Genomic DNA, 12,110 nt, shown 5'->3' on the forward strand with positions numbered 1-12,110 from the left:
ACACTTTCAAAGGGTCGTTTACTGCAGGACTTCTAATCCTTTAAGATGTACCTGTGCATTGTGTGTCTCCCCACCTTGACCACCGCACCTACATGCAAGTATCTTGGCAGTCCAGCATTGAACCGGGCATGGAAAGGGAAACACTGGCTTAGGCATGTCTGAGACAACTGGTAAGTGAAAGGGATGGGAAGAGAAATGGTACAGGGCAAGGAAAAGAAGAGAGGGGAAGATGCAGGATAGTAGATATTTCTGAGGACTTGGGCAGGGAGTAGGATAAAAGCATGAAGAGTACAAGTTGCTTCTAGAAAACACAGGCAGCTTGGCAAGACTTGAAACTAACTAGTTTCTCCCTGATCAGGCAGATAGCGCTTCCTATCTAACTCAGCACTGCTGAGAGAGGGGCTAGGCATTGCTTCACCCTGCTGAATTCTCAACCCCCATCTACCAGGACAGGCTTCATGTGTGATGTGCACAGCTATTCGGGACCCCACAGTTGGTTTAATGTTATTGGCACTCTCTTAAATTCTCAGTAACTTTCAGACAAAGGGGCCTACACTTTCATTTTGTGCTGGGCCTCATAAATTACATGCCAAGTTCTATTCCTATCCCTATTTTATGGAAGAGAAAAATACAGGTGAAACTGAGTATAGTTTTTTCAAGGCCACAGACAAAAATCAGACTTCTCAGCACAGCCTGCCTGACTGCAGAGGCCACAAACTTAACAATTATGAGCATCTTCTAATTCTCATTCCTTCTTCATTTCTGCCAAGGAGGGGAAAAACAAATTCACTGCAGGCAGATTTGCAAACAAGGGACTCCCCAACTCAGAGTAGCCACTCCCTGCTCTAGTCAGTGTAGGTTTTTGAGATAAAAAGAGAGCCGATTTTTCCAGTCATGATAAGTCCTTTCAGTATCACTCCCTAGAAAGAGCTTGCTGGGATGCAGAGTTTAGTGTCTCCGAGCCCTGAGAAGATACCTATCCAAGGTTCAAATCAAAATTTAAAGGCGTAGCTTGGCCTTTTGCTTTGGACAGCTATGTTTATAAATTATTAACAACCTGTTTAACAGAAATGTGTTTTCCTAACACTAAGGCTAACATAAATGTTAATTATCTGTAGCCAATAGCCCCTTGGAGTGAGGTGAGAGGGGATGACCTCAGGTTTATACTGAGGAAACTGCTGTGGCACCTTCCCCCCTTATTTTTCTCTCCTTTGCAGTCATGACATTGGCTCAGGGCTGAGACTCAAATGGCCTTTGGGTACCAATAGATGTTATTGGTAAAGAGAGTCTAGAATCAGTCTACTCTTGGCTTGAGAGGCCAGTGCTGCTGAATAGGAACGACTCAAGTTGTTCCTATTCTGACCACCACATATGACCCATGCAATGTTGAGTAAATGCTCCCCTGCACACTGACAAGAGCTGACCCCACAGAGCAGCCTCGGCTCTCCGTGCAGTGAGGCTTCAGAACTTCTAACTGGTCTCCCAGCTCCTGCGATACCTCAACGCAGCGGTTGCTCCATTTCACGCCTGTTTGCTCTCAGCTTTACTTCATGCTTCATTCCTGCAAACCACATTTCCCAGGCTCCCCAACAGTTCTGACAGAGTTCATCTGAAGGAGACTACCAAAGGACACAAGGGAGAAGCCAAGGTATTTCTAAGCAATCGGTCCTTTTCTTTACGTTTTAGGTTACATGGGCATTTTTCTGGCCATGGCTGCTTCTCCTCCACGGTGCTAGCTTCCACAGTATAAGCCCTTCCCTCCATGATCCCAGCTCTTGCTGGGCAGCCTCCTCCATGGTCCTCTTCCCATCTGCGTGACCACGGTGAGGAGGCTCTAATAGAGTTCCCCTTCCTGTTGTGCCCCTGCCCTAGAGAGGAGCTGCCTCCTGCTGGCACTAATCTATAGATTGTTTCATTCCCTGTTTGGTTTCTCAGCTTTTTCATCCTCTGTGCAACCAATTCCCTGAATCAAACTCCTACTGTTTGAAATACCTAGAGTGGTTTCTACTTTTCTGATTTTTAACGTATTAACTGCAGGCCCAAGCTACCTTTATAATGTAATGGCCTTTCTGTTATTGTCCCTGCCCTCCTACAGTTGCTTCTAAATGCAGCATCCAGCCAAACATTACTATGACCCAACACTGTCACTCTCTACTCAGACTCCAATGACTTTCTATCCTACTCAGAGCGAGAGTGAAAGTCCCCTCTGACATCTACACGGCTCCTTATGATCTGGCTCCTGCTCCCTCCGTGACATCATTCCCTAACACTCTCTCTCCTCCACTTTGCTCTCGTCACACTGGTCTCCTTGCTGTGTTGTAACTATGCCAAACATCCCTGCCTCAGGGCTTTTGCATTTGCTATTCCTCTTGCTAGAAGCTTCTTCCTCAGGATATCCACATGGCTGCTCTCTCACTTCTTTCAGGTCTCTACTCCAACATCACCTCATCAGAGAGATTTTCCTGGCCTCACTGAATAAAAAGCAACAACTCCTTATCATGCTGAAACAATGGCGCTATTGTTCTCCATAGGACTACTCACTTCATCTGTCTCTTCTCACCAGAAGTGGAGTCAGAAAACTTCTATAAAAGGCCACATAGTAAATATTTTAGTTTTATAGGCCATGTGGTCTTTATTGCAACTAAGCAACTCTGCCAATGTAGTAGAAAAGAAGCCACAGACAATACATAATCAGGTAGGCATGGCTGCATTCCAATAAAACATTTGCAAAAACAAGATGCAGGCTGGATTTGGCCATAATTTGTTGACCTTTGCACTGGAATATAAGGTCCATTAAGGCAAAGACATTGCCTATTCTGTTCTCAGTGTCTGACATTAAAAAGCACACAATATATCCTAGCTAAGCAAATGATACAGAATTTGCATTGATAAAGACAGTCATTATTTTTTCTACTATCCTCCAAGAACACATTGAACATCAAAGTCACATGTTGTTCTAGCTTGACACAGTTGGATTCAAGGGAATCACCAGCCCAGGATTCCATAAGGTATTTCACGGGATGTGAACGTGTGCTACTTGAAAAATGCATTCTTTGTTCGAAGTGTGAGGAACAGAAGATTAAGTAGAATTCTTTCCTGTAGTACTTATTGTCACTTGAATATGCTACTGGGTATTGTGAGTTTCCAAGGGGCTGAAAGAGGGGGAAAGATGGTCATAGCACTCCCTAAGCATACCGCACAAAGAAGGCCTTCTCCCTCGAAACATTAACACATTGTGATTTGGTTCTATTCTATGAAGATCTATAAAAACATCAAGAATTTCTCAGGTGAAAAGAAATCTGCATTAGAAGGTGTCCAAGTGTTGAGACAGTGATGGCCCCAGAGTGCATGAGCATGATTGGCAAGTCCCTGACTAGACCACACCACCAATCTTGCCCAGCAGGGGGACTGGTTTGACCTCACTGGCTGGACCTGATTCCTTAGATTTGGCAAACCACCAGCCTAACCCTGCCGTCTCATACCTGTGGATACTGCTCAGTGACAGCCAGGGCTAACAATAACGCTGGTCCACAACTTAAAAAAAAAAAAAAAAAAATCCTATCTATTCTGCCGGACACAAGAAAGGCAAATCAGAGGAGCTTACATCGCTGAGAATGTTGAAAGCCTCATTCAGAGCTATATCCAGCATTCCGATTCCTTTGGCAAAGAGTTTGTCCAGATGCTCCCTGAAGTGCTGAAACAACAAAGCAGAAAATCCATTAGCATCCATCCTGTTATGTGAAATGCCAACCTCGAATGAACAAGCGTATGCTGAGGCAAGACCAATGAATCTCAGACCCAAATGGTCATCTTTTTTTTTCTTTGAAATTTAAAAATTAAGACTTAGTCGATGTAAAATTCACCTTCCCTTTTTTTTTTTTTTTTTTTTTTTTAGCTCTGTTAGATTTTAGGGGAAAAAAACTTTATTGAATTCTGGTGAAAATCACTGTCTAAAATTACTACTTTTCTCTACAGTTTCACCTCCCATGACTTTTTCCTCTTCTACCAACTATTTTTCCATTTCTCATCACTTTTGGGACTCCATGCTCCCCTCCACTAGGACCCCACTCCCAACCAATTCCCTGGCTTCCCTGCCAGGCTCTCTCTCACCTTCTTTTGGGACTCGGTTTGAACATCATCTCCTTTCTGCCTGAGATGCCTTCCAGACCACTCATCTTTGAGACTGGCTTAGAATACTTCCTTGGGACCTTGTGCTACACTCATGCTCAGATCCACTTTGCACTTAGTACTCCAGGTATTTAACTGCCTGATTAGATTCTGTCTTCACTCAAGACTGTGACATTTCTAAGACAGACCATTTCTGGCTGCCTACTCCATCTCTGTCTCCCGTGACTACCACATATCTGGTATACAGAAGGTGCTTAATATCCATCTTCAAAGAGCAAGGATAAAGACTTGATCATAACATGAGAATTGTGATTATGGCAAGAGAGACACAGGCTAGAAATCAGAAGAACTTCAGTGTATGAGAAAAATGGGAATGAAACTTCGAAAGCAGCCCCAAGGCCCTTCTGACTATGTTGGTTCTGTAGAAGCCCAGCGTCAGCTGGGGAGTAAAGCAACAAGAGGAGGTAACTATGGAACCCTGCCCATATCTGCTCCCAACAAAGGGGCAAGAGCAGGTCCAGGTGCATGCAGAGGGACATTAAATGTGTGCGATGTTCACTGACCCAAAGCCTATGTCCACAGTGACACAGCTGCCTGGCATTATTTTCTAACTGACCTATTCCAAAACAATTTCTTTTCTTTCAAAATGAATTATTCTCTTCCCAAAGGCATCCTTGTCTGTTGGGGAAAGTGGCAAGAAGAATTACCAGGAGGAAGAGGAACAGGAAGGGTGGGCTCATGGAAAATGTTTGCTGGTGATTTCCTGGCCTAGGAGTGGCTTTCTGTCTCTTATTATGACCTGGAAGCCAATAATGCGCCAAGCATGCCATCATTATTTAGATGATGACACCTGTTCATTATGCATTTGCCTTAATATCCTGAGACTGATTACAGAATCAGAACAGATCATAGAGACTGATCATAGGACATGGCTAATGGTTCTAAGATGTTTTTTCTGCCTGGGTACCCTCAAGATGCAGCAGGGGCCACTGGTCATGGGGTGGGCTGCAGGCTTGCTGACACACTGGACTGAAGTTTGGGTGGGCTCCTCACAGCGATTCAGCTTTAATGACACCCAGGCTGGATTTGAAGCTGATCTTTCACTTTGGGGAGATTCACATAGCTCATAAGACCTTTCCCTGGCCCAACCCTTCCTCACAGTAACCATACCCTCATACTCACTAGAAAAGTCCAGGTTTTCAAAGCCTGCTCTACTTTAGGTCATTAACAGATACGAGGCAAATAAATTCTCACGACAACCCTGTGAGGTTCCATCATCCCATTTTCAAATAGGAAGACTGAGGCTCAACACTGTGCCCAAATTCACACACCATCTAGTTACCTGGTCAAAGTTCTACCCCAGGTAAACTTCACCCATTGTAATGCCTTCCTTCTTTCCAGTACACACCTGCTTCTTTTTTTTTTTTTTTTTTTTAGTGGGGAGTTGGGGGAGATGTGGGAGGAGGAGGGAGGGTATCTTAAAAGCCAGGCACTGACCATTAGCTTGATATATACCTGGCCAGTCTGGCTCCAGAATGCTCTTTCTTAATCTTTCTCCCTAGTCTGTGGCTGAGTCTATCAGTTATTATCAAGTGCCTGAGTGATGGGGGAGAGGAATGCTAAAGGCCAAGGAACCAGACAAACAACACAGCCAGGAACTAAGCCCCGTGCTTCTCTGTTCTCCCTGCCCAATGTGCAAGTCCCAGCAGGATACTAAGCACATGGCAGGTCCTCTGTGAGCACTTGGTGAACAAATCCAGGCCGTTAACTGAATCTGAGGAAGTCCAGTCATGGGGCTATGGGTAGGCAAGAGGAGATCAGGACAGATCAGTCTACTTTCACCAGGGACAACTGCTCTGGGAAACCTGACTTGTGGGTGAGTGTTGACCACTGAAATGACTTAACTCAGCGAGTGTCTCCCCACACACCCTACAGAACATGAAGCATGAAGAAAGGCCCATCGCATAGCTGACAGAGAGGCTGGCCTTTAACCAGCCCCAGATTCACATGGCAGTGACCAGACCCTGCCTTGACAAGTTGATTCTATTCCTCTGATGTCATTTCTGTCAACTGCATTTAATTGTGCTCACACAAGTTTACACAGTTTTTTTTTTTTTTTTAAATAACAGAGCCACCCCATTTAATTTTTCTTTTAATCCATGTGTAGCTGTGTGTCATGTATAGAAAGACCCTTCAGGCGATGGTTGTTTTTATTGTTGGACACATAAGAGGAAAATGTAACAATGTGTCATGGAATTCCCCTCAATTCACTTTAATAACAAGGTCAATTGTGATTTTGTTTTTCCTGGTACAAATCTGGCCCATATATTAGATGGAGAAATTATTTCAAGTTAAGGGTTTCCAAATGATATCACAAACGAAGAACTCTCTTTTTTTCTTCTCTCCACTCTCCCTCACATCTAAGCACCTTTTTCTCCTATTCTATAAACTGAACCGAATCAGCTTCATCATTCTGGTCTTCCAGGATGCATTTAACTCTCAGCCCAACTCTCTACTAAACACAAAACCAGGTCTCGCCTTTCAAGGAACCATCTCCTGTAAAGTGACTTCCACTAAAAGCTGCTTTGTTCACTATAGCGGCCATGAGCTACATGTAACTATTGACCTCAGATTTAATTAAAATTACCTATAATTAAAAATTCTCACTAGCCACATTTCAAGTGCTCAGTAGCCTCATGTGGCTAGTGGCTGCTGCATTGGACAGCGAAGATTAAAGAACATCTCCATCATTGCAAAAAGTTCTACTGGACAATGTTGAGCTAGAGACACACGGGTAGCCTGGATCCTCCTCCTCCTCCTCGCCAAGCCACTGGCCAACAGTCAGTCAGAGGAAACCGATGTACTTATGTGTGATTTTTGCTTGTCCAGCATCTGTTCTTCCTCTTCTGGTTTTTCTTCTTTCCCACTTTCTAGAATTTATATGGTTTGGGTAAGGCTAAAATCTGTCTCTCTACTTCTCAGATCTAGGAGTGGGCTTATTTACCAGGCCAGTCTAATCTGTGAATTCTATACCATTGGCCAAGGTCAGGCATGAGCATATTACCCAATCTCTGGGCTTCTCCTGAAATGAGGGGAAGAAAACTCTCTCCTGAGATTACTGAGAGGTCGAGGAGGAAGTCTGGTGCTGCCATCAGCCACCTGGCAACTATACAGGAAGAACTCACCTGAACAGAGGCAAAAACCAAGCAGAAAAGAGCCTACTATACAGGGAGCAAAACAGCCATGACAACATGGCTTGAGCCTCTAGATCCAGACATGGTTAGCTTTTCTTTAGCTAAGTGAGCCAATAAATTTTCTTCTTTGCCTCACTAGGTTTAGCCGAATGTGGGCCACTTAATGAAAAGGACCTTGATGACCACAACAATCAAAATGACCCTGGCTGAGACAATATTTCCACAAAGCTCTGCCTGCATCGTAATGAACCTCCTCATCTCACCTATACTCCCTGCTTCCCCTTTTTGACAGCTGCACGGCATTGTGTGCTTTTTTTTACACACTGTGTGAGGGCCCACACCACACAGAGCAAGGCACTTCATGCCAGCATACTCCATGTGCGTGTAGATTTAATAATCATTGCCTCCAGTACCATGGCATGGAGTAATTTGCTAAAAATGAATCTATTCCAAGGGTAGTGTCTGGAAGGGAACAAAGGGGACTGGTTGACTGCCCTACGGCATCCTCATCAGTAAAGATTTCTTCTTCTCTACTCCCAGTTGTGGCTGCTCTAAGAGTCAAAAATTATTATATTTAATGTAATTATATTATAATCATTGTGTGTAAGCAACTGGCATATAAACCCCATGGACTGTAGGAGGAAAAAAAAAAAAACTGAACTAGAATTCAGGACACTGAGTTTTAGTTTCAGCTCCCCCATTTACCCTGAGGTAAGTAGCTTTTGCTCTCAGGCTTCAGTTTTGCCCCCTGTGGAATGGGGATGGGGAAGCTACTGCATTGTGGGTGAAAGAGTGAGAACACTGGTACCCCAGAGCAGCAAGTGGGAGTAGGTGTTCTGAACTCCTGATCTGCCACTGATCCTCTCTACCAGTCTGATGAAGATACTTCCTTCATTTGTGCCTTCATTTCCCTCTTAATGCTAGAGGGACTGGGCTGACCGCTCATTCATATGACAAGACAAAAGAAGTCATCTGAAAGAAACATTATGGCAGAAAAATGTGAGGCTATTTTAATTTCAGAGTCACTAAAAGAAGTATTTGAAAAAAACATTCCCATAAAACTTTATACCTGAAACATCTTCTATACCAGCTTTCTGGTTTGCAACCTTACAATCTAATACACCTTGAAAAATGACTTATTTTGCCCTTCAAGGTCCAGGTTTTATTAAATGGAGACAGACACGTGGTTGATTTCACTGACACCAAGACCTGTGTGTCTTCCAGAGCCAGCTACAGAAAACAGAAGGTTCAAGATTGCCCGAGCCAGGAAGACACTCCTCAACAACTGTGTGCCAGAAGGTGGCCAGTTTTCATTATTTTTCTAAATTAAAATAAACAATTTATTGGAAGTGGTGACAGTTCCATTTTATTATTAAACTTCCATAAAGGAGGAGGAGGGTGGCTTTTTATCTTTGCTTTAGGCACTCATGCAGCATATGCTGCTGCCCAGGAAAAGGCCTGGCTTCCAAAGCAATTAAGGCAGCTTAGCGCCTGGGGAGATGAACCGACATGAGCGCCACAGCTTCCTGTACCTGAGCGCCAGCAGGCACAGCGAGGCTGCTTATCTTTGAGAAACACTCACAACATCCAGGCCAGCGGAGGGTCCTGGCGAAATAACCCTCTCCCTCGACCAGCATTTGATTCAGTTGAATCAATAGTGATAACTCTCTCTGTGATAATAGCAATCATGTTTTTTTTTCCTGTCTCTATAATTATAATAAATGTCTGAATCATCCCAATTAAGAGCAGGGGATGAATATGAAAGCGGACATCAGGAGACAAAGCCATTCTCCACCCACACAACCCTTACGAATTGGTGGTCCATGCTGGAGCTATTTGGGAGGAAAGGCTAATAGTCTCACCTATCGATAATGCTCATCAAGTCACTCCAGTTCAGCAGACCTGAATTTTGTACCCATTTGGTGTGAGTGACGCTCAGAGCAGTACCTCTGCCTTGGAAAGGCTTTCAAAAATTGTCTCCCCACATCCTCCAATGGCAGCCAATGGTGGCTGAATATATACTTTTATGCATTACCTCACTTGATCCTCCTAATACCCCTAAAGAAAAGGTACTATTATGTTCCTATTTTACATATAAGCAAATAAAGACTCGGAATGGTGAAATATTTGCCCAAGATGGCAGAGCAAGTATGAGGAAGGTGGCTTTCATAGTGCCGAGCCCCATCTCTGAGCCTCTGTGAAACACAGGCCCTCCCAACACCCAGGGCATAGTGCTCAATGTTCCTGATAAAGTGCAGCATACCCAGGACACAGAGACTTTCAGGTCATGTGCAAAGCCACAGTCCCATTCAGGGCTGGCCTCATGGCCATGTGACCTATGCAGTTGCACAGAGGTCCCTGCTCAGAATGTCCCTGTGCTTGGTTTAATGTTTTGTTGTCACCGTCCTGAAATTCTTAACAATTTTACTTTTGAATTTGTGATTTGTAAAAGAAGTCCAATAGAACAAGAGCACGCATGTAAGCAAAAGAGATCTGCGAAGTATGCGTGTTCCCTGCTCCTATCATGGTGTTTATCAGCACAGGTATTCATCAAACGGGCTTGATGTTATCAGGTTGCTTTGCACTGTGGCTGTCAGGTGAAAAACTAAAGTTAAGGAGCTAAAGGTAAGAGTACCCTACAGAGGCTCTCCAATTTTCAGCTCTATCAGTAACAGACATGGTACCACTTGCCTTCTCCTAAAGTAGGGATATTGTTCACATCAGTTAAGTCAGCCTGAGTAGATGAGTAGTGTCCCAATCATTGCATCCATCTCATTCTGATGTCAAACTCCTTATTGAAATTTCCAAACAATCCTTCACAAATCTCTGTGATAAGTCCCATTGCCACTGAGAAACAAACCAAACTGCAGAAGCTCATTTGTCAGAGATCCAGAGGGTGCCCACACCTGTCTTCTGACCTCACTAAGAACCAGGCCATGAGATGACTTAATATAAATAGGGGTTCTCTGTCCTGATATAATTCCTCCCGGCAATACCTCCCCAACCCCAACCCTGGGATGACACCCCCAGGCTGCAGTTTAGTCTGAGAAATCCCCTCGCTGAATTTTACTGCATCTTTTGGGCACATACAACAGGGACCTAGGGAAATGCCCAGTCAACACATTTAACAGGAAAGGCATGAATCTTGAGACATGGCGACCTCAAAGCCTGGGCTCCAGTGAATCAGGCTTTCATTTAATTCCAGTGGGGGAAGTAGACAGTGACATGGTGTTTCTCAAACATGAAAACAGAATGACCCAACAAAGCTGGTATTAAGGAGTCAGGCCCAGATGTTTGCAATTTAGGGGAGAAAGTACAGACACCGATAGAACCTCCGCTGAGCCAGTCCCCGTTTCTCCTTAATGTTGCTGTAACAAATCGAAGTGTCTGAAGATAGCAGCTGTTTGATGCTAATGCCAAATTAGAGACAAGATAGATCTCTTGGATGTGAACGATGACTGCTATTTCATACCAGGTAGTCAGATTAGCTACAACCTCATTTTGATGGCAAGAACACTAATTACACCATGTGAGATGATGGTAATGAGCCTAGAATTGGTGATTCTCTACAATCAGAAAATATTTGAGGTGGAACGGGTGCCTCCACTGAAGTGGTCCATGGTGGGGCAAGGCCAAGTCCAGGAGGACTCACTGCCATTTTGTGTCAGCTCGTTGTCCTTATGGGTGTCTGAGGGAGCCAGCTCTGGGAACTTGTGAGAGGCTGGGGAAAGCCACAGCCCAAATGCTACAGAAGCATCTGCTTAGTGTCTTGGCTCAGAGAGAGGGCATGTGTGTAAACAGCAAGGCCTCACCCTTCAGGACTTTCTGACATTTCCAAAGGTGCGAGAACAGACAGGAGTCACAGTTTCGGATAATCCCAAACATGGTGCCAAGCTCTGCAGGGGCTTCAACCCCGAAGGGAAGTGTATTTATAATCAGACCTAGGGAGAACATAACGCAGACACAGCCTTGTGGGTGCGTGGGCTCGTCTGCACCAAACCGTTCCCTCACAGACAGGCTGACAGTCCTCTGCACCCAAATGCACAGCTACAGCCCAGCACGGAAGGTGCTGGGTACTGAGGGCGCACATCAGGAGTCATGGTCCAGCGTCTGGTAATAGACAGGCTGTGATCCACACTATGTTCGCTCATTCAGTGGCGGCATCATTCATATCCGGGACAGCTTGGCAAAGATGTGAGAATGCTAAATTAGAACTCCTTCTGTAAGATCACTTGGAAGGTTCATATTGTATTCAATTGTATTCAATTAAGAAATATTTGTTTCAAAAGTCTCATTTTGCCAAATTAATTACATATGGATATTAAACTTAATTGTCTAAATTTTTCCATTCTCATTCAAGTCTGTGAATAAGCAAATACCCTGCATGACAGTGAATTTTTTTTTTAGGGATATATCAACATTTACTTGACCACTCCCCTACTGATGAAAAATAGAGTTTCAGTGTTTTATTTTTTCAAACATTACTACAGTAAACATCTTTGTACACACATCAGACTTTTGTCATGCATGTATAGTAAAATCAATATAACAACTTCATAGAAAGGAAATTATTGAGTCAGTAACTTCTTCATTTATACCATGCAGAGTTACTACAAGAATTTCATGTGATAATTCAAAGTCCAACATACAGTAAACACCCAGTAAAGGTTAGGTCTTATTAGTAGGGCACCAACAGCACAGTGTTTTGAGCCTATTAAAGTATCCAAATTGAAATTCTATAAAAGCAAAGACAAAAACAGCTCCCCACTCCACCATGCACACACACAA

At 43.9% G+C, this 12,110-nt stretch overlaps 1 protein-coding gene across 4 annotated transcripts in view; it reads right to left on the minus strand.

The window, feature by feature from the left end:
- Positions 1–12,110, minus strand: part of CACNA2D3 (calcium voltage-gated channel auxiliary subunit alpha2delta 3) — a 790,850-nt gene that overhangs the window by 371,964 nt on the left and 406,776 nt on the right. For all 4 annotated transcript variants that reach the window (XM_036219353.1, XM_036219351.1, XM_016156350.2 and 1 more), the window contains one exon: positions 3,605–3,694. In XM_036219353.1, the coding sequence (XP_036075246.1) occupies positions 3,605–3,694 (90 nt within the window). The remainder of the gene's footprint in view (positions 1–3,604; positions 3,695–12,110) is intronic.

This window comes from Rousettus aegyptiacus, unplaced genomic scaffold (assembly GCF_014176215.1).
Source record: "Rousettus aegyptiacus isolate mRouAeg1 unplaced genomic scaffold, mRouAeg1.p scaffold_m13_p_4, whole genome shotgun sequence".
In the NCBI taxonomy this organism is placed as follows: domain Eukaryota; kingdom Metazoa; phylum Chordata; class Mammalia; order Chiroptera; family Pteropodidae; genus Rousettus; species Rousettus aegyptiacus.